The 22395-nt window shown below is 53.0% G+C and overlaps 2 protein-coding genes and 1 long non-coding RNA gene across 6 annotated transcripts in view; 1 reads left to right on the top strand and 2 right to left on the bottom strand.

Annotated features, from left to right (window-relative positions):
- The first annotated feature begins 3240 nt into the window (after positions 1-3240).
- LOC140681011 (uncharacterized) lies at positions 3241-3800 on the top strand. Its single transcript, XR_012052300.1, has 4 exons — positions 3241-3334; positions 3452-3469; positions 3560-3621; positions 3666-3800. It is a non-coding gene; the product is annotated as an uncharacterized lncRNA (long non-coding RNA).
- DHPS (deoxyhypusine synthase) lies at positions 3305-10180 on the bottom strand. 4 transcript variants are annotated; one of them, XM_072920068.1, is made up of 10 exons: positions 9887-10180; positions 9646-9807; positions 7233-7354; positions 7054-7150; positions 4484-4570; positions 4290-4395; positions 4102-4182; positions 3880-4005; positions 3632-3798; positions 3305-3337 (listed from the first exon to the last, which is right to left on the bottom strand). In XM_072920068.1, the coding sequence occupies exons 1-9, from the start codon at positions 10097-10099 to the stop codon at positions 3662-3664; spliced, it is 1131 nt and encodes a 376-aa protein (XP_072776169.1). In that variant the 5' UTR covers positions 10100-10180; the 3' UTR covers positions 3305-3337; positions 3632-3661. The 4 variants fall into 4 exon arrangements, with proteins under 4 accessions (XP_072776169.1, XP_041567642.2, XP_041567640.2 ...); XM_041711708.2 differs by lacking the exon at positions 3305-3337 and having other exon boundaries at positions 3415-3798; positions 9661-9807; positions 9887-10179; XM_041711706.2 differs by lacking the exon at positions 3305-3337 and having other exon boundaries at positions 3420-3798.
- A 5380-nt stretch (positions 10181-15560) lies between these two features.
- The window catches only part of VAV1 (vav guanine nucleotide exchange factor 1), a 37674-nt gene continuing 30839 nt past the window's right edge, over positions 15561-22395 (bottom strand). Inside the window, exons 21-25 of the mRNA XM_072920093.1 lie at positions 21754-21870; positions 20394-20481; positions 18329-18443; positions 16521-16669; positions 15561-15712 (exon numbers count right to left, since the gene is read on the bottom strand). Coding sequence (XP_072776194.1) covers positions 15659-15712; positions 16521-16669; positions 18329-18443; positions 20394-20481; positions 21754-21870 — 523 coding nt within the window. The 3' untranslated portion in view covers positions 15561-15658. The remainder of the gene's footprint in view (positions 15713-16520; positions 16670-18328; positions 18444-20393; positions 20482-21753; positions 21871-22395) is intronic.

A 22395-nucleotide genomic window follows, 5' to 3' on the forward strand; every position in this document is an offset into this window, starting at 1 on the left:
ATATTTTCCACGTTTTTTCCCATATTTTCCATGTTTTTACCATTTATTTTCCATGGTTTTTCCCATATTTTCCATGGTTTTTCCCATATTTTCCATGTTTTTTCCCATATTTTCCATGTTTCTTCCCGTATTTTCCGTGTTTTTTCCCATATTTTCCATGTTTTTTCCCATATTTTCCATGATTTTTCCCATATTTTACGTTTTTCCCATATTTTCCATGATTTTTCCCATATTTCCCACGTTTTTCCCCGTATTTTCCATGTTTTTACCATATATTTTCCATGTTTTTTCCCATATTTTCCATGGTTTTTCCCATATTTTACATGTTTTTTTCCCATATTTTCCACGTTTTATCCCATATTTTCCATGTTTTCACCATATATTTTTCATGTTTTTTCCCATATTTCCCATGTTTTTTCCCATATTTTCCATGTTTTTTTCCATATTTTCCACGGTTTTTCCCATATTTTCCATGTTTTTTCCCATATTTCCCACGTTTTTTCCCATATTTCCCACGTTTTTTCCCATATTTTACATGTTTTTTCCCATATTTTCCATGTTTTTCCCATATTTTCCATGATTTTCCCCATATTTCCCACGTTTCTTCCCATATTTCCCACGTTTTTTCCCATATTTTCCATGTTTTTACCATATTTTCCACGTTTTTTCCCTGTATTTTCCATGTTTTTTTCTGATATTTTCCATGTTTTTTCCCATATTTTCCATGTTTTTTCCAATATTTTCTATGTTTCTTCCCATATTTTCCATGTTTTTCCCTGTATTTTCCACATTTTTTCCCTGTATTTTCCATGTTTTTTTCCCGCATTTTCCATGTTTCTTTCCGTATTTTCCACGTTTTTTCCCATATTTTCCATGTTTTTCCCATATTTCCCACGTTTTTTCCCATATTTTACATGTTTTTTCCCATATTTTCCATGTTTTTACCATATATTTTCCATATTTTTTCCCATATTTTCCATGTTTTTTCCCATATTTTCCATGTTTTTTCCCATATTTTCCATGTTTTTACCATATATTTTCCATGTTTTTTCCCATATTTTCCATGTTTTTACCATATATTTTCCATGTTTTTTCCCATATTTTCCATGTCTTTCCCTGTATTTTCCACGTTTTTTCCCATATTTTCCATGTTTTTTCCCATATTTTCCATGTTTTTTCCCATATTTTCCATGTTTTTTCCCATATTTCCCACATTTTCCCCTATTTTACATGTTTTTTTCCCATATTTTCCATGATTTCCCCCATATTTTCCATGTTTTTTCCGGTATTTTCCCTGTTTTCCCTGTAATTTCCATGTTTTTTATGGCATTTTCCATGTTTTTCTCCTGTATTTTCCATGATTTTTCCCATATTTTACATATTTCTTCCCGTATTTTCCATGTTTTTCCCATATTTCCCACGTTTTTTTCCCGTATTTTCCATGATTTTCCCATATTTTCCATGTTTTTTTCCCATATTTTCCATGTTTTTCCCCGTATTTTCCATGTTTTTTTCCCATATTTTCCGTGGGGGTTTTTTTTGTGTTTTCCGTGTTTTTTCCCTTGTTTTCCCTCAGTGCTGGAGGTGGCACAAGGAATAAATTCCCCCGTGGATAAACAAACCCAGCTCTGCTTTATTGGCAGCTCCAATAAATAAACACAAGCGTTGCGGGGAGGGGTCATGAAAAGGGGGTCTCAGGCTTTGGGGGTCTCTTAGGCCTTTGGGGTCCCTCAGGCCTCAGGGGTCCCACAGGTTTTGGGGGTCCCTCAAGTTTTGGGGGTCTCTCAGATCTTGGGGGTCCCACAGGCCTTGGGAGTCTCTCAGGCCTTTGGGGTCCCTCAGGCCTTGGGGGTCCCTCAGGCCTCAGGGGTCCCTCAGGCCTTGGGGGTCCCTCAAGTTTTGGGGGTCCCACAGGCCTTGGGAGTCCCTCAGGCCTTGGGGGTCCCTCAGGCTTTGGGGGTCTCTTAGGCCCTGGGGGTCCCACAGGCCTTGGGGGTCCCTCAGGCTTTGGGGGTCTCTCAAGTTTTGGGGGTCCCACAGGCTTTGGGGGTCCCTCAGGCCTTGGGGGTCCATCATTCCTCATGGGTCCCACAGGCCTTGGGGGTCCCTCAGGTTTTGGGGGTCTCTCATGCTTTGGGAGTCTCTCAGGCCTTGGGGGTCCCTCAAGTTTTGGGGGTCCCACAGGCCTCAGGGGTCCCACAGGCCTTGGGGGTCCCTCAGGCTTTGGGGGTCCCTCAGGCCTCAGGGGTCCCTCAGGCCTCAGGGGTCCCACAGGCCTTGGGGGTCCCTCAGGCTTTGGGGGTCCCTCAGGCCTTGGGGGTCTCTCAGGCCTCGGGGGTCCCTCAGGCCTTTGGGGTCCCTCAGGCTTTGGGGGTCCCTCAGGCTTTGGGGTCCCTCAGGCTTTGGGGGTCTCTCAGATCTTGGGGGTCCCTCAGGTCTTGGGGGTCCCACAGGCCTTGGGAGTCTCTCAGGCCTTGGGGGGTCTCTCAGGCCTCAGGGGTCCCACAGGCCTTGGGGGTCCCTCAGGCTTTGAGGTCCCTCAGGCCTCAGGGGTCCCTCAGGTCTTGGGGGTCCCTCAGGTCTTGGGGGTCCCTCAGGCTTTGGGGGTCCCTCAGGCCTCGGGAGTCTCTTAGGCCTCGGGAGTCTCTTAGGCCTTAGGGGTCTCTCAGACACCTCGGGGGTCCCTCAGGCTTTGGGGGTCTCCAGGCTTTGGGGGTCCCTCAGACCTTGGGGGTCCCCCAGGCCTTGGGAGTCGTTCAGACCTTGGGGGTCCCTCAAGTTTTGGGGGTCCCACAGGCCTTGGGGGTCCCTCAGGTTTTGGGGGTCTCTCATGCTTTGGGAGTCTCTCAGGCCTCGGGGGTCCCACAGGCCTTGGGGGTCCCTCAAGTTTTGGGGGTCCCGCAGGCCTTGGGGGTCCCTCAGGCTTTGGGGGTCCCTCAGGCTTTGGGGGTCTCTTAGGCCTTGGGGGTCCCTCAGGCTTTGGGGTCCCTCAGGCCTTGGGGGTCTCTCATGCTTTGGGGGTCCCTCAGACCTTGGGGGTCCCCCAGGCCTTGGGAGTCGTTCAGACCTTGGGGGTCTCTCAGGCCTCGGGGGTCCCACAGGCCTTGGGAGTCTCTCAGGCCTTTGGGGTCCACCATTCCTCACGGGTCCCACAGGCCTTGGGGGTCCTTCAGGCCTTGAGAGTCTCTCAGGCCTTTGGGGTCCCTCAGGCCTCATGGGTCCCTCAGGCTTTGGGGGTCCCTCAGGCCTTGGGGGTCTCTCAGGCCTTTGGGGTCTCTCAGGCCTTTGGGGTCCCTCAGGCTTTGGGGGTCCCTCACGCCTCGGGGGTCCCTCAGTTCTTGGGGGTCCCTCAGGCTTTGGGGGTCCCTCAAGTTTTGGGGGTCCCACAGGCCTTGGGGGTCTCTCAGGCTTTGGGTGTCTCTCAGGCCTCAGGGGTCCCTCAGTTCTTGAGGTTCTTGAGGGTCTCCAGGCTTTGGGGGTCCCACAGGCCTTGGGGGTCCCTCAGTTCTTGGGGGTCTCTCAGGCCTCGGGGGTCCCTCAGTTCTTGGGGGTCCCTCAGGCTTTGGGGGTCTCTCACATCTTGGGTGCCCCCAGGCCTCAGGGGTCCCTCAGTTCTTGAGGGTCTCCAGGCTTTGGGGGTCCCTCACGCCTCGGGGGTCCCTCAGTTCTTGAGGGTCTCCAGGCTTTGGGGGTCCCTCACGCCTCGGGGGTCCGCGCCGGCACCCCGAATGCGTCGGCGCTCCGTGCGAACGTCTCGGCCACGAGCAACGGGAAGACGAGCGAGGCGTCGGCGTAGACCTGACCGAGAGCGGCGGGGTCACAACAAAAACCCCCCAAATTCCCCCCAAAACCATCCGCCCCCCCACGGAGCCCCCCAACCTTGACGGGCGTGGCGTCCACGCGGATCTTGCCCCAGGACACGGCCTCGTCCGGCCGCGCGCCCGAGTCGGAGCCGTCGAACTCTTGCGCCGTGTTGACGTAGACGGAGAAATCGGCGCCGTTCCTCTGCGCAGACACCGGGGTGAGAACCCCCAAACCCCACCTCGGGGGTCCCCAAATCTTTTCCCTGTCAATATTTGGGGAGGGGTCCCCCGCTCTCACCATGAGGTTGGCGTTGGCGATGTGGTGCTTGACCAAACCCCCGCCCAGGATGATCATGCCGGTTTTGCGGGCGAAGATGGCCTGGGTGTTGATGAGGCGCAGGTCTGTGGGTGGATGAACCACAGGGTTTTGGGGGGATCAGGGAGCCCCTCAGGGCACCCCAAAAATCTGTGGGGTGCCCCACTTACCCTCCACAATGTCCAGCACAAGCCCCGGGCGTTTGTAGGAGTGGAAGAAGATCATGTCGCCCAAGGAGCCGTCGGTGAGCGCCGGGCTCAGCACCGGGATGTTGTTCTGCCACCAAACGTGGTGACAATCGGTGACTCCCCACCAGCGACCCCCAAATGTCACCCCAAAAGTGTCCCCCCACCTCCTCCGGTACCTTCTGGGCCCAGTAACAGATGGACTCGGGGTTGTTGATCTCCTTGCCCAGCCGGGCGATCATCCGGGACGGCGTCCACCGCACGCCCTGTGGGGACCCAGCTCGGCAAGCCCGGCCAGGGGGGCCACAGGTGTCCAGGGACCCCCAAAATCCCACCCCGGGTGTCCAGGGACCCCCAAAATCCCACCCCAGGTGTCCAGGGAACCCCAAAATCCCACCCCAGATATTCAGGGAACCCCAAAATCCCATCCCAGGTGTCCAGGGAACCCCAAAATCCCACCCCAGATATTCAGGGACCACCAAAATCCCATCCCAGATATTCAGGGACCACCAAAATCCCATCCCAGATATTCAGGGACCACCAAAATCCCACCCCAGATATTCAGGGACCACCAAAATCCCATCCTGGGTGTCCAGGGAACCCCAAAATCCCACCCCAGATATTCAGGGACCACCAAAATCCTACCCCAGGTGTCCAGGGAACCCCAAAATCCCACCCCAGGTGTCCAGGAACCCCCAGAATTCCCATCCCAGGTGTCCAGCAACACCTAAAATCCCACCCCAGATATTCAGGGACCACCAAAATCCCACCCTGGGTGTCCAGGGAACCCCAAAATTCCCATCCCAGGTGTCCAGCAACACCTAAAATCCCACCCCAGGTGTCCAGCAACACCTAAAATCCCACCCTGGGTGTCCAGGGAACCCCAAAATTCCCATCCCGGGTGTCCAGGGACCCCCAGAATCCCACCCCAGATATTCAGGGACCCTCAAAATCCCACCCCAGATATTCAGCGACCACCAAAATCCCACCCCGGGTGTCCAGGGACCCCCAAAATCCCACCCCAGATATTCAGGGACCACCAAAATCCCATCCCAGGTGTCCAGGGAACCCCAAAATCCCACCCCAGCTATCCAGGACCCCCCAAAATCCCATCCCAGGTGTCCAGGAACCCCCAAAATTCCCATCCCAGGTGTCCAGCAACACCTAAAATCCCACCCCAGGTGTCCAGGGAACCCCAAAATCCCACCCCAGATATTCAGGGACCACCAAAATCCCACCCCAGATATTCAGGGACCACCAAAATCCCACCCTGGGTGTCCAGGGAACCCCAAAATCTCACCCCGGGTGTCCAGGAACCACCAAAATCCCACCCCGGCTGTCCAGGGACCCCCAAAATTCCCATCCCAGGTGTCCAGGAACCCACAAAATTCCCATCCCAGGTGTCCAGCAACACCTAAAATCCCACCCCAGGTGTCCAGGGAACCCCAAAATCCCACCCCAGATATTCAGGGACCACCAAAATCCCACCCCAGGTGTCCAGGGACCCCCCAAAATCCCACCCCGGGTGTCCAGGGAACCCCAAAATCCCACCCTGGGTGTCCAGGGAGACCCCAAACCTCACCCCAGGTGTCCAGGGAACCCCAAAATCCCACCCCAGATATTCAGGGACCACCAAAATCCCACCCCAGGTGTCCAGGAACCACCAAAATCCCACCCCAGATATTCAGGGACCACCAAAATCCCACCCCAGGTGTCCAGGAACCACCAAAATCCCACCCCAGATATTCAGGGACCACCAAAATCCCATCCCAGGTGTCCAGGGAGACCCCAAACCTCAACCCAGGTGTCCAGGGAACCCCAAAATCCCACCCCAGATATTCAGGGACCCCCAAAATTCCCATCCCAGGTGTCCAGGAACCTCCCAAACTTCACCCCAGGTGTCCAGGGACCACCAAAATCCCACCCTGGGTGTCCTGGGACCACCAAAATCCCACCCCAGATATTCAGAGACCCCCAAAATCCCATCCCAGGTGTCCAGGGAGACCCCAAAATCCCACCCCAGATATTCAGGGAACCCGAAAATCCCACCCCAGGTGTCCAGGGAACCCCAAAATCCCACCCCAGGTGTCCAGCAATACCTAAAATCCCACCCCAGGTGTCCAGGGACCACCAAAATCCCACCCCAGATATTCAGGGACCCACAAAATCCCATCCCAGCTATCCAGGGACCACCAAAATCCCACCCCAGATATTCAGGGAACCTCAAAATCCCACCCCAGATATTCAGGGAACCCCAAAATCCCATCCCAGATATTCAGGGACCCTCAAAATCCCATCCCAGGTGTCCAGGGAGACCCCAAACCTCACCCCAGGTGTCCAGGAACCTCCCAAACTTCACCCTAGGTGTCCAGGAACCCCCAAAATCCCACCCCAGATATTCAGGGACCCCCAGAATCCCATCCCAGGTGTCCAGCAACACCTAAAATCCCACCCCAGGTGTCCAGGAACCCCCAAAATCCCACCCCAGATATTCAGGGACCACCAAAATTCCCATCCCAGATATTCAGGGACCACCAAAATTCCCATCCCAAGTGTCCAGCAACACCTAAAATCCCACCCCAGGTGTCCAGGGAACCCCAAAATTCCCATCCCAGGTGTCCAGCAACACCTAAAATCCCACCCCAGGTGTCCAGGACCCCCCAAAATCCCACCCCAGCTATCCAGGGACCCCCTAGAGCCCCCTCCCAGCACCGTGGGGTCCCGATTTGGGGGTTCCCCCACCCCTCACCTGCGTGTCCTGCTCGTCCACCATCCTCTCCAGGATGGGCATCAGCCAGTCCTCGAACTTGCAGTAGTTATCGTTGGGCACCAGCAGGTTCCCGATCCTGAGGGGACCCCGAGGTGTCCCCAGGGTGTCCCCAGGGTGTCCCCAAGGGGGTCCCAGCCCCCCGTGCCCACCCCCAGGACCTGTTGATGCCGTTGTGCCGCAGGTCCCGGCCCCGCAGCTGGAAGTCCCCGATGTAGGTGGGCGCCAGGCACTTGATCAGGTCCTCCTCCACCCCCCCGGCCGTGGTCACCAGCACGTCCACCTGGCCGGGGAGGGGGTCAGCACCTTGGGGACATCTGGGGACATCCCCCTGAGCCGCCCCGGGTGCTCACAGGGACACCAGGGACACCCCTGACCATCCCAGAACCTCACAGGGACCATGGGGACACCCCTCTGACCATCCCAGAACCTCACAGGGACACCAGGGACACCCCTGACCATCCCAGAACCTCACAGGGACCATCCCAGGTCCTCACAGGGACACCAAGGACCCCCCTGACCATCCCAGAACCTCACAGGGACCATCCCAGAACCTCACAGGGAACATGGGGACCCCTCTGACCATCCCAGAACCTCACAGGGACCATGGGGACACCCCTGACCATCCCAGAACCTCACAGGGACCCCCCAGGTCCTCACAGGGACACCCCTGACCATCCCAGAACCTCACAGGGACCCCCCCCCAGAACCTCACAGGGACACCAGGGACACCCCTGACCATCCCAGAACCTCACAGGGACCCCCCCCAGAACCTCACAGGGACCATGGGGACCCCCCTGACCCCCCCAGAACCTCACAGGGACCATCCCAGAACCTCACAGGGAACATGGGGACACCCCCCTGACCTGCCCCAGGTCCTCACAGGGACACCAGGGACCCCCCTGACCATCCCAGAACCTCATAGGGACCATCCCAGAACCTCATAGGGACCCCCAGGGACTTCCCTGTCCCATGTCCCCAAGCTGTCACCATGTCCCCAAGCTGTCCCCAAGCTGTCCCCAAGCTGTCACCATTCCATGCTGCACCAGGTATCGGATGCTCTCCCTGTCCCTGTCCCCATGTCCCCATGTCCCCAAGCTGTCCCCAAGCTGTCCCCATGTCCCCAGGCTGTCCCCAAGCTGTCCCCAAGCTGTCCCCATGTCCCAAGCTGTCCCCAAGCTGTCCCCATGTCCCCAAGCTGTCCCCAGGCTGTCACCATTCCATGCTGCACCAGGTATCGGATGCTCTCCCTGTCCCTGTCCCCAGGCTGTCCCCTGTCCCTGTCCCCTGTCCCCATGTCCCCATGTCCCCATGTCCCCAAGCTGTCCCCAGGCTGTCCCCTGTCCCCAAGCTGTCCCCTCTGTCACCATTCCATGCTGTACGAGGTATCGGATGCTCTCCCTGTCCCTGTCCCCAAGCTGTCCCCAGGCTGTCACCATGTCCCCATGTCCCCAGGTTGTCCCATGTCCCCAAACTGTCCCCATGTCCCTGTCCCTGTCCCCAAGCTGTCCCCTGTCCCTGTCCCCTGTCCCTGTCCCCATGTCCCCACACTGTCCCCACACTGTCCCCATGTCCCCAAGCTGTCCCCATGTCCCCAGGCTGTCCCCAAGCTGTCCCCAAGCTGTCACCATGCCATGCTGTACGAGGTATCGGATGCTCTCCCTGTCCCTGTCCCCATGTCCCCACACTGTCCCCATGTCCCCATGTCCCCAGGCTGTCCCCATGTCCCCATGTCCCCAAGCTGTCCCCATCTCCCCAGGCTGTCCCCATGTCCCCAAGCTGTCCCCAGGCTGTCACCATGCCGTGCTGTACGAGGTATCGGATGCTCTCCCTGTCCCTGTCCCCATGTCCCCACACTGTCCCCAAGCTGTCCCCATGTCCCCAGGCTGTCCCCATGTCCCCAGGCTGTCCCCAAGCTGTCCCCATGTCCCCAAGCTGTCACCATGCCGTGCTGCACCAGGTATCGGATGCTCTCCCTGTCCCCTGTCCCTGTCCCCATGTCCCTGTCCCTGTCCCTGTCCCTGTCCCTGTCCCCATGTCCCCAGGCTGTCCCCATGTCCCCAGGCTGTCACCATGTCCCCAAGCTGTCCCCATGTCCCCAGGCTGTCACCATTCCATGCTGTACGAGGTATCGGATGCTCTCCCTGTCCCTGTCCCTATGTCCCCAAGCTGTCCCCTGTCCCCAAGCTGTCCCCATGTCCCCAGGCTGTCCCATGTCCCCACACTGTCCCCTGTCCCCAAGCTGTCCCCATGTCCCCAGGCTGTCCCTGTCCCCAAGCTGTCCCCATGTCCCCAGGCTGTCCCCATGTCCCCAAGCTGTCCCCAAGCTGTCACCATGCCGTGCTGCACCAGGTATCGGATGCTCTCCCTGTCCCTGTCCCCATGTCCCTGTCCCTGTCCCCATGTCCCCATACTGTCCCCATGTCCCCAAGCTGTCCCCATGTCCCCTCTGTCACCATTCCATGCTGCACCAGGTATCGGATGCTCTCCCTGTCCCTGTCCCCATGTCCCTGTCCCTGTCCCCATGTCCCTATCCCTGTCCCCTGCCCCATGTCCCCATGTCCCCTCTGTCACCATGCCATGCTGCACCAGGTATCGGATGCTCTCCCTGACGCCGGAGCTGACGAGGTTCGAGGTGAAGCCGAGGAAGATGGTGCAGCCCGAGGGCGGCCGCGGCCCGGCCATGGCCGCTCTCTCCCGCTGCTCCGCGCTCAGCGGCTCCAGCTTGGCCGCGATCTGCGGGAAACGAACCCGGGGAGCTCCCACCGAGCCCGGATCCCCCTCCCCGGTACCGCCGCGTCCCCATCTCCCGCACCATCCGCTCGATCTCCGCCACCGCCTGCGCGAAGCTCGTGGCCTGGAAGCCGGTGGTGCGGAAGGAGCGGAGCAGCGCCGCGTGGTCCGCGCCTCCCGAGAAGTCGTAGCCGCGCACCGGGAGAGCCTCGGCCGGGAGAGCCCCGCTGGGCCGCAGCACGGCCCGGAGCGCCTCTCCCGGTGCCTCTCCCGGTGCCTCTCCCGGTGCCGCCATGGCTCGGCCGGAGCCGCTCAGGGCGCCGCCATCTTGGGCCACGCCTCCTCACGCTGTACGGCAGCGCGCCGCCATCTTGGGCCACGCCCCCTCACGCTGTACGGCAGCGCGCCGCCATCTTGGGCCACGCCTCCTCACGCTGTACGGCAGCGCGCCGCCATCTTGCTCAGCCCTCCCGTCTCGCCTCTGCCGTACAGCCGCGCGCTGCCATCTTTAAAAGGACGGCGGCCGCGGAGGGACTAGAAGCTCGCGGATGCGAAAAGGGATTTTTACGGGTCACTTACGGGATTTTTAATGGGGTTTTTGGGGTCATTTATGGGATTTTTGGGGTCATTTGTGGGATTTTTTTATGGGATTTTTGGGGTAACTTGTGGGATTTTTATAGGATTTTAATAGGATTTTAAAATGGGATTTTTGGGGTCATTTATGAGATTTTTAATGGGTTTTAAGGGGTCATTTATGGGATTTTTGGGGTCATTTGTGGGATTTTTTATGGGATTTTTGGGGTAATTTGTGGGATTTTAATAGGATTTTAAAATGGGATTTTTGGGGTCATTTATGAGATTTTTAATGGGTTTTAAGGGGTCATTTATGGGATTTTTGGGGTCATTTGTGGGATTTTTAATGGGATTTTTGGGGTCATTTGTGGGATTTTTAGAGGATTTTAATAGGATTTTTAAATGGGATTTATGGGTTCATTTATGGGATTTTTTAATGGAGTTTTTGGGGTCATTTATGGGATTTTTGGGGTAATTTGTGGGATTTTATAGGATTTTTATAGGATTTTTAAATGGGATTTTTGGGGTCATTTATGAGATTTTTAAGGGGTTTTAAGGGGTCATTTATGGGATTTTTGGGGTAATTTGTGGGATTTTTAGAGGATTTTAATAGGATTTTTAAATGGGATTTTACGGGTCACTTATGGGATTTTTAATGGGGTTTTTGGGGTCATTTATGGGATTTTTGGGGTAATTAGTGGGATTTTTATAGGATTTTATTAGGATTTTATTAGGATTTTTAAATGGGATTTTACGGGTCACTTATGGGATTTTTAATGGTGTTTTTGGGGTCATTTATGGGATTTTTGGGGTAATTTGTGGGATTTTTATAGGATTTTATTAGGATTTTTAAATGGGATTTTAGGGGTCATTTATCGGACTTTTTAATGGGGTTTTTGGGGGTCATTTATGGGATTTTTGGGGTCATTTGTGGGATTTTTTATGGGATTTTTGGGGTCATTTGTGGGATTTTTAGAGGATTTTAATAGGATTTTTAAATGGGATTTTTGGGGTCATTTATGAGATTTTTAATGGGTTTTAAGGGGTCATTTATGGGATTTTTGGGGTAATTTGTGGGATTTTTAGAGGATTTTATTAGGATTTTTAAATGGGATTTTACGGGTCATTTATGGGATTTTTAATGGAGTTTTTGGGGTAATTTATGGGATTTTTGGGGTCATTTGTGGGATTTTTAAATGGGATTTTTGGGGTAATTTGTGGGATTTTTAGAGGATTTTATTAGGATTTTTAAATGGGATTTTTGGGGTCATTTATGGGATTTTTTAATGGAGTTTTTGGGGTAATTTATGGGATTTTTGGGGTAATTTGTGGGATTTTTATAGGATTTTAATAGGATTTTTAAATGGGATTTTACGGGTCACTTATGGGATTTTTTAATGGAGTTTTTGGGGTAATTTATGGGATTTTTGGGGTAATTTGTGGGATTTTTAGAGGATTTTAATAGGATTTTTAAATGGGATTTTTGGGGTAATTTATGAGATTTTTAATGGGTTTTAAGGGGTCATTTCTTGGATTTTTGGGATAATTTGTGGGATTTTTATAGGATTTTATTAGGATTTTAAAATGGGATTTTAGGGGTCATTTATGGGATTTTTTAATGGAGTTTTTGGGGTAATTTATGGGATTTTTGGGGTAATTTGTGGGATTTTTATAGGATTTTAATAGGATTTTTAAATGGGATTTTACGGGTCACTTATGGGATTTTTAATGGGGTTTTTGGGGTCATTTATGGGATTTTTGGGGTAATTTGTGGGATTTTTAAATGGGATTTTTGGGGTAATTAGTGGGATTTTTATAGGATTTTTATAGGATTTTTAAATGGGATTTATGGGGTCATTTATGGGATTTTTTAATGGAGTTTTTGGGGTCATTTATGGGATTTTTGGGGTCATTTGTGGGATTTTTTATGGGATTTTTGGGGTAATTTGTGGGATTTTTAGAGGATTTTAATAGGATTTTTAAATGGGATTTTTGGGGTCATTAATGAGATTTTTAATGGGTTTTAAGGGGTCATTTATGGGATTTTTGGGGTAATTTGTGGGATTTTTATAGGATTTTAATAGGATTTTTAAATGGGATTTTACGGGTCACTTATGGGATTTTTAATGGGGTTTTTGGGGTCATTTATGGGATTTTTGGGGTCATTTGTGGGATTTTTAAATGGGATTTTGGGGGTAATTAGTGGGATTTTTATAGGATTTTAATAGGATTTTTAAATGGGATTTTTGGGGTCATTTATGAGATTTTTAATGGGTTTTAAGGGGTCATTTATGGGATTTTTGGGGTCATTCGTGGGATTTTTAGAGGATTTTAATAGGATATTTAAATGGGATTTATGGGGTCATTTATGAGATTTTTAATGGGTTTTAAGGGGTCATTTATGGGATTTTTGGGGTCATTTGTGGGATTTTTAGAGGATTTTAATAGGATATTTAAATGGGATTTATGGGGTCATTTATGGGATTTTTTAATGGAGTTTTTGGGGTAATTTATGGGATTTTTGGGGTAATTTGTGGGATTTTTATAGGATTTTATTAGGATTTTTAAATGGGACTTATGGGGTCATTTATGGGATTTTTGGGGTCATTTGTGGGATTTTTAAATGGGATTTTTGGGGTAATTAGTGGGATTTTTATAGGATTTTTATAGGATTTTTATAGGATTTTTAAATGGGATTTTAGGGGTCATTTATCGGATTTTTTAATGGGGTTTTTGGGGGTCATTTATGGGATTTTTAATGGGTTTGTGGTAATTTAAGGAATTTTTGGGATAATTTATGGGATTTGTAATGCGATTTTTTTATGGGATCATTTATGGAGTTTTTGGAGTCATTTATGGGATTTTTAATGCGATTTTTTAATGGGATTTTTGGAGTCATTTATGAGTTTTTTAATGGGGTTTTTGGGGTCACTTATGGGGTTTTTGGGGTCATTTTTGAGATTTTGATGGCATTTTTTAATGGGATTTATGGGATTTTTATTGGGATTTTTGGGGTCATTTGTGGGATTTTTTTGGAGGGGTCTTTGGGGTCATTTATGGGATTTTATTGGGATTTTTTAATGGGGTGTTTGGGGTCATTTATGGGATTTTTGGGGTTATTTATGGGATTTTTGGGGTCATTTATGAGATTTTTTGAATGGGATTTTTTGGATTGTTATGGGGTTTTTGGGATCATTTATGGGATTTTTTAAATGGGGTTTTTGGTAACATTTGTGGGATTTATGGGGCCATTTATGGGATTTTTATTGGGATTTTTGGGGTCATTTGTGGGATTTTTTTTGAGGCGTCTTTGGGGTCATTTATGGGATTTTTAATGGGAATTTATGGGGTTTTAATGGGATTTTTAATGGGATTTTTAAATGGAATTTGTGGGCTCATTTATGGGATTTTTACTGGGATTTTTTGGGTCATTTATGGGATTTTTGGGGTCATTTATGGGATTTTTGGGGTCATTTATGGGATTTTTGGGGTCATTTATGGGATTTTTTTGGAGGTGTTTTTGGGGTCATTTATGGGATTTTTATGGTTTTTTTTTTATTATTTTAATGGTATTTTAACGGGCTTTTTGGGGATTTTATGGGATTTTTTTTGCGATTTGGGCTGGGAGTTTTGGGGATTTTTGGAATTTTTGAGATTTTTGGGATCCTGAGCCGTTTTTCCCTTTTTTTGGGGCAGTTGGGAGAAGTGCGGGGCCGTGGGGCCGGACGGGCTCCGGGCCGAGTTTCCCTGCGGGACGTCGCTGAGTTGGGTGTGAGAGGAGCCCCTGTGACCCCAAAATCCCGGGAATTCACCCCGAATCCGGGAATTCACCAAAAATTCGGGAATTCGCCCAGAATCCGGGAATTCACCCCAAAATGGGGGAAAAAAAATCACAATAAATGAGTGTGTGTGTACTGGGATTGAACTGGGATCATACTGGGACATCGCTGACCCCAAAATCCCGGGAATTCACCCCAAAATTCGGGAATTCACCCAAAATCCCGGAATTCACCCCAAAATCCTGGAATTCACTGCAAAATCCTGGAATTCAGCCCAAAATCCCGGAAATCACCCCAAAATCCCGGGAATTCACCCCAAAATTCAGGAATTCACCCAAAATCCCGGAATTCACCACAAAATCCTGGAATTCACCCCAAAATCCTGGAATTCAGCCCAAAATCCCGGAAATCACCTCAAAATCCGGGAATTCACTGCAAAATCCTGGAATTCACCCCAAAATCCCTGAATTCACCCCAAAATCCCGGAATTCACCCCAAAATCCTGGAATTTACCCCAAAATCCCAGAATTCACCCCAAAATCCCGGAATTCACCCCAAAATCCGGGAATTCACCCCAAAATCCTGGAATTTACCCCAAAATCCCTGAATTCACCCCAAAATCCCGGAATTCACCCCAAAATCCTGGAATTCACCCCAAAATCCAGGAATTCACTGCAAAATCCTGGAATTCACCCCAAAATCCTGGAATTCACCCCAAAATCCCGGGAATTCACCCCAAAATTCGGGAATTCACCCCAAAATCCCGGAATTCACCCCAAAATCCCGGAATTCAGCCCAAAATCCCGGAATTAACCCCAAAATTCGGGAATTCACTGCAAAATCCCGGGAATTCACCCCAAAATCCTGGGATTCACCGCAAAAATCTTGGAATTCACCCCAAAAATCCTGGAATTCACCCCAAAAGTCTGGAATTCGCCACAAAATCCCGGAATTCACCGCAAAATCCCGGAATTCCCCCCGAAATCCTGGAATTCCCCAAAATCCTGGGAATTCACCCCAAAATTCGGGAATCCATCCCAAAATCCTGGAATTCATCGCAAATTCCTGGAATTCCCCCCAAAATCCTGGAATTCCCCAAAATCCCGCCAGGCGGAACTCCGAGCCCAAATGTCCGTCCGTGACCTTTGACCCTTGGCCGGACATTCCCGGCCGGACATTCCCGGAATTTTTTAGGGGCCAATTTCTGTTGAATCCCCTTGGAGCTGATCCCGGTTTGTTGTCCCATAAATTTTCGGGGCGTCCCCAAAATCGTAAAAAATTCCCAAAAATCGTAAATAATTCCCAAAAATCAGCGATAATTCCCAAAAATCATCAAAAATTAAATCCCAAAAATCAGCTATAATTCCCCAAAAATCAGCGATAATTCCCAAAAATCATCAATAATTAATTCCCAAAAATCAGCTATAATTAATTCCCAAAAATCAGCTATAATTCCCCAAAAATCAGGGATAATTCCCAAAAACCAGCGACAATCCGAGGAATCAGCAATAATCCGAGAAATCCTCGTCCACGTAATTGGCGGGAAACCAACCGACCTGGGGACAGGGACACGGGTCAGGGGACACGGGGGGACAGGGACAGGAGTGTCCCCAATGTCCCCAAATGTCCCCCCAATGTCCCAATGTCCCAATGTCCCCAATGCCCCCAATGTCCCCAATGTCCCCTCAGGGTCCCCAATGTCCCCAATGTCCCCCCAATGTCCCCCCAATGTCCCCAATGTCCCCAATGCCCCCGATGTCCCCAGTGTCCCCAATGTCCCCAATGTCCCCTCTGTCCCCAATGTCCCCAATGTCCCCAATGTCCCCAGTGTCCCCGATGTCCCCAATGTCCCCAATGTCCCCAATGTCCCCAATGGCCCCAATGTCCCCAACACCCCCGATGTCCCCAATGTCCCCGATGTCCCCGATGTCCCCAATGTCCCCAATGTCCCCAATGTCCCCGATGTCCCCGATGTCCCCCCAATGTCCCCAATGTCCCCAACACCCCCAATGTCCCCAATGTCCCCAATGTCCCCAATGCCCCCGATGTCCCCAATGTCCCCAACACCCCCGATGTCCCCAATGTCCCCAACACCCCTGATGTCCCCAATGTCCCCCAATGTCCCCAATGTCCCCAATGTCCCCCCAATGTCCCCAACCCCCCCAATGTCCCCAAAGTCCCCAATGTCCCCAATGTCCCCAATGTCCCCGATGTCCCCAATGTCCCCAATGTCCCCAATGTCCCCAATGTCCCCGATGTCCCCCAATGTCCCCAAAGTCCCCAATGTCCCCAATGTCCCCAATGTCCCCGATGTCCCCAATGTCCCCAATGTCCCCAATGTCCCCGATGTCCCCAGTGCCACACCCGGCCGTAGATCTCGCCCTTCCACCAGCCGGGCTGTCCCCTCTTGCTGAGGACGCGCACGATGTCCCCTTCCCGCAGGGACAGCTCCGTCCTGTCCCGCGCGCTGAAGGCGTAACGCGCCCTGGCCGAGCCGAACGCGCGGGTGGCACCTGGGGACAGCGGGGACAGGGGACATGGGGACACCCCAAATCCCAAAATCCAGCCCCAAACAGAGACAAAGGCTGGGGACACACAGGGGACACAAGGACAGGGGACATGGTGACACCCCAAAATCCAGCTGAGGCTGGGGGTGGCACTTGGGGATGCAGTGACAGGGGACACGGGGACAGGGGACATGGGGACAGGGGACACCGACACCCCAAAATCCCAAAATCCAACCCCAAACAGAGCCAAAGGCTGGGGACACACAGGGGACACAAGGACAGGGGACATGGGAACACCCCCAAATCCAGCTGAGGCTGCGGGTGGCACTTGGGGACGCAGTGACAGGGGACACGGGGACAGGGGACACCCCAAATCCCAAAATCCAGCCCCAAACATACACAAAGGCTGGGGACACACAGGGGACACGGGGACACGGGGACAGGGGACACAGGGACACCCCCAAATCCAACTGAGGCTGCAGGTGGCACTTGGGGACATAGTGACAAGGGACACAGGGGACACTGTGACAGGGGACACGGTGACAGGGGACACCCCAAATCCCAAAATCCAGCCCCAAACAGAGCCAAAGGCTGGGGACACACAGGGGACAGGGGACATGGGGACACCCCAAAATCCAACTGAAACTGCGGGTGGCACTTGGGGACGTGGTGACAAGGGACACAAGGGACACGGGGACAGGGGACATGGGGACCGGGGACACCCCAAAATCCCAAAATCCCGCCCCAAATCCAGCTGAGGGTGGCACCTGGGGACACACAGGGGACACGGGGACAGGGGACATGGTGACACCCCAAAATCCAGCTGAGGCTGCGGGTGGCACTTGGGGACACGGTGACAAGGGACATAAGGTACACGGTGACAGGGGACACCCCAAATCCCAAAATCCAGCCCCAAACAGAGCCAAAGCCTGGGGACACACAGGGGACATGGGCACAGGGGACACGGGGACAGGGGACATGGGGACAGGGGACACCCCAAAATCCCAAAATCCCGCCCCAAATCCAGCTGAGTCTGCGGGTGGCACCTGGGGACACACAGGGGACACGGGGACACGGTGACAGGGGACACATTTTGGGGATCCCGAGGAGGATTTTGGGGTTCTGAGGAGGATTTTGGGGTTCTGAGGAGGATTTGGGGGTTCTGAGGAGGATTTGGGGGTTCCTGAGGATGATTTTGGAGTTCCCGAGGAGGATTTTGGGGTCCCGAGGGGGATTTTGGGGTTCTGAGGAGGATTTTGGGGTTCCCAAGGATGATTTTGGGGTTCCCGAGGATGATTTTGTGGTTCTGAGGAGGATTTTGGTGTTCCTGAGGGGGATTTTGGGGTTCCTGAGGATGATTTTGGGGTTCTGAGGAGGATTTGGGGTTCCCGAGGAGGATTTTGGGGTTCCCGAGGAGAATTTTGGGGTTCCTGAGGAGGATTTTTGGATTCTGAGGAGGATTTTGTGGTTCTGAGGAGGATTTTGGGGTTCTGAGGAGGATTTTGGAGATCCTGAGGACGATTTGGGGGTTCTGAGGAGGATTTTGGGGTTCTGAGGAGGATTTTGGGGTCCTGAGGAAGATTTTGGGGTTCCCGAGGATGATTTTGGGGTTCCCGAGGATGATTTTGGGGTTCCCGAGGATGATTTTGGGGTGTCCCCCCGTACCCGGCTCTCGGGGTCCCGCGCGGCTCTCGGTGTCCCGGTAGGGCAGGGCCAGGGTCGTGTCCAGCGCCTTGAAGCAATCGCGCAGCGAATTCCGCCGGTAGAACTCCACCAGCTCCTGCGGCACCCCAAAAACCCCACCGGGGGGTCAGGGACCCCAAAAACACCCCAAAAACTCGGTCAGAGGGGGTCAGGAACCCCAAAACCCGCCCCGGGGGGTCAGGCACCCCAAAAAACCCCAAGAGACCCCAAAAACTCGGTCAGAGGGGGTCAGGAACCCCAAAAACCGACCCGGGGAGTCAGGGACCCCAAAAAACCCAGAAACTCACCCAGAATATTTCAGTGACCCCAAAAACCCCAAAAACGGCCCTGGGGGGGGGTCAGGGACCCCAAAAAACCCAAAGAGACCCCAATAACTCGGTCAGAGGGGGTCAGGAACCCCAAAAACCCACCCGGGGGGGTCAGGCACCCCAAAAACCCCAAAAGACCCCAAAAACTCAGTCAGAGGGGGTCAGGAACCCCAAAAACAGCCCCGGGGGGGCCAGGGACCCCAAAAACCCCAAAAGACCCCAAAAAACTCGGTCAGAGGGGGTCAGGGACCCCAAAAACTGCCCCGGGGGGGGTCAGGAACCCCCAAAACCCCAAAAGACCCCAAAAACACAGTCAGAGGGGGTCAGGAACCCCAAAAACTTCCCCGGGGGCGGTCAGTGACTCCACCCAGATTTTGGGGTTTTTGGGGTGCCGCCGGGAGGATTTTGGGGTCCCCCCGGGAGGATTTTGGTGTTTTTGGGGTGCCCCCGGTAGGATTTTGGGGTGCCCCCGGGTTTTTTGGGTTTTTTGGCAGGATTTTGGGGTCCCCCCGGTTGTTTTTGGGGTTTTTTTGGGATCCCCCGGGTTTTTGGTGTCCCCCGGGAGGATTTTGGGGGTTTTGTGGTGACCCTGCACAGATTTTGGGGTTTTTGGGGTCCCCCCGGGTGATTTTGAGGTTTTTTTTGGGGTGCTCCCGGAAGGATTTTGGGGTCGCCCTCGTTTTTGGGGTTTTTGGCAGGATTTTGGTGTTTTTGGTAGGATTTTGGTGTTTTTGGTGTTTTTGGCAGGATTTTGGGGTTTTTGGCAGGATTTCGGTGTTTTTGGGGTTTTTGGCAGGATTTTGGGGTTTTTGGGATGCCCCCGGAGGATTTTGGGGTCCCCCTGGTTTTTTGGGGTTTTTGGCAAGATTTTGGTGTTTTTGGGGTGCCGCCGGAGGATTTTGGGGTGCCCCCGGGTTTTTGGCACGATTTTGGTGTTTTTGGCAGGATTTTGGTGTTTTTGGGGTTTTTGGCAGGATTTTGGGCTTTTTGGCAGGATTTTCGTGTTTTTGGGATGCCCCCGGAGGATTTTGGGATCCCCCGGGTTTTTGGCAGGATTTTGGTGTTTTTGGGGTTTTTGGCAGGATTTTGGGCCCCCCCCCCCGGGTTTTTTGGTGTTTTTGGCAAGATTTTGGTGTTTTTGGGGTGCCCCCGGAGAATTATGGGGTGCCCCCGGGTTTTTGGCAGGATTTTGGTGGTTTTGGGGTGCCCCCGGGAGGATTTTGGGGTGCCCCCGGGTTTGTGGCAGGATTTTGGGGTTTTTGGCAGGATTTTGGGTCCCCCCCCGGGTTTTTGGTGTTTTTGGCAGGATTTTGATGTTTTTGGGGTGCCCCCGGAGGATTTTGGGGTGCCCCCGGGTTTTTGGCAGGATATTGGTGTTTTGGGGGTCCGCCCAGAGGATTTTAGGGTGCCCCGGGTTTTTGGCAGGATTTTGGTGTTTTTGGTGTTTTTGGCAGGATTTTGGGGTTTTTGGGGTCCGCCCGGAAGGATTTTGGGGTCCCCCGGGTTTTTGGGGTTTTTGGCAGGATTTTGTTGTTTTTTGGGTGCCCCCGGGAGGATTTTGGGGCGCCCCCGGGTTTTTGGTGTTTTTGGCAGGATTTTGGTGTTTTTGGGACGCCCCCGGAGGATTTTGGGGTGCCCCCGGGTTTTTGGCAGGATTTGGGTGTTTTTGGCAGGATTTTGGTGGTTTTGGGGTGTCCCGGAGGATTTTGGGGTCTCACCACCAGCCCGCGGAACGCTTTCCTCTCGGTCACTCGGTACAGGCCCTCGCTCGCCGTCACCTTGATGTGCTTCACCTGCCCGCGGAACCTGCGCGGAGTCACCCCCGGTCCGCCTCCCACTCCCTCTCCCTCCCTCCCTGTGCGGAGTCACCCCCGGTCCGCCTCCCGTTCCCTCTCCCTCCCTCCCTCCCTCCTTCCTTCTCTCCTTCCCTTCCTCCCTCTGTCCTTCCTCCTCTCCCCTCTCCCCTCCTCCTTCCCTCTCTCCTTTCCTTCCTCCCTCCTTCCCTCTGTCCTTCCTCATCCTTCCCTCTTCCTCCCTCCCTCCCTCCCTCCTTCCTCCTCCTCTCTCTCCCCTCCTCCTTCCCTCCCTCTCTCCCTCACCCCTTCTCACTCTTTCTCTCCCTCTCTCCCTCCTTCCCTCCCTCCCTTCTTCTCCCTTCTTCCCCTCTCCTTCTCCCCCGTCCCTTCCCCTCCCTCCCTCCCTCTCCCTTTTTCTCTCCCCCTTTCCCTCCATCACTCCGTGTCTCCCTCCCTCCCTCCCTCCCTCCCTCTTTCCCTCTTTCCTTCTCCCTCCTCTCCCTCTCCCTCCCTTCCCCCTTCCCTTCCTCCCTCTCCCTCTCTCCCTCCCTCTCCTTCTCCTCTTCCTCCCTCCCTCTCCCCCTCCATCTCTTCCCCTCCATCTCTCCTTCCCTCCCTCTCCCTCTCCATCTCTTCCCTTCCCTCCCTCCTTCCCTCCCTCTCCCTCCCCGCCTCCATCCCTCCCTCCCTCCCTCCCTTCCCTCCTCCTCCTCTCCCTCCCTCCCTCTCCTTCCCCAGGTCTCCCCTGACCCCAAAAGTCTCCCCCAAAGCCTCCCCGCCACCCCAAAACTGTCACAGAGGTGTCCCCAAAACTGTCCCCAAAACTGTCCCCAAAGGTGTCCCCAGGTATCCCCAAGTGTGTCCCCTCAGTGTCCCCTCAGTGTCCCCAAAGGTGTCCCCTCAGTGTCCCCAGCTGTCCCCAAGTGTCCCAAAAGTGTCCCTGTGACCCCAAAACTGTCCCCAAAGGTGTCCCCAAAGGTGTCCCCAAGTGTCCCTTCAGTGTCCCTAAAGGTGTCCCTGCGGTGTCCCCAAGTGTCCCCAGCTGTTCCCAGGTGTGACCCCAACTATCCCAAAAGTGTCCCTGTGACCCCAAAACTGTCCCCAAAGGTGTCCCCAAAGGTGTCTCCAGATGTCCCCAAAGCTGTCCCCATGTGTCCCTTCGGTGTCCCTGCGGTGTCCCCAAAGGTGTCCCCACCTGTCCCCAACTGTCCCCAAAGTGTCCCTGTGACCCCAAAACTGTCCCCAAAGGTGTCCCCAAGTGTCCCCTCAGTGTCCCCCTCACTTGAGGCTGATGGCGAAGTCTCCGGGCTCGCGCAGCCGCTGCCGCACCAGGAAGGCGCCGTCGGAGCGGGAAGCGAGCGCCAGCTCGGCCCCGGAGCGCTCCAGGGGTCCCCCGAACCTGCGAACCCCAAAAATCACACCTGTACCCCAAAAATTCCCACTGTACCCCAAAAATTCCAACCGTACCCCAAAAATCACAACCGTACCCCAAAAATTCCAACCATATCCCAAAAATCACAACCGTACCCCAAAAATTCCAACCATATCCCAAAAATCACAACTGTACTCCAAAAATTACAACCGTACCCCAAAAATCACAACTGTACCCCAAAAATCCCCACTGTAACCCAAAAATCACAACTGTACCCCAAAAATTCCCACTGTACCCCAAAAATCACCACTGTACCCCAAAAATCCCAACTGTACCCCAAAAATTCCAACCATATCCCAAAAATCACCACTGTACCCCAAAAATCCCAACTATACCCCAAAAATTCCAACTGTACCCCAAAAATCACACCTGTACCCCAAAAATTCCAACTGTACCTCAAAAGTCACAACCGTACCCCAAAAATCACAACCGTACCCCAAAAATCCCAACCGTACCCCAAAAATCCCAACTGTACCCCAAAAAATCCAACTG

Source organism: Taeniopygia guttata, chromosome 30 (genome assembly GCF_048771995.1).
Source record: "Taeniopygia guttata chromosome 30, bTaeGut7.mat, whole genome shotgun sequence".
NCBI lineage: Eukaryota > Metazoa > Chordata > Aves > Passeriformes > Estrildidae > Taeniopygia > Taeniopygia guttata.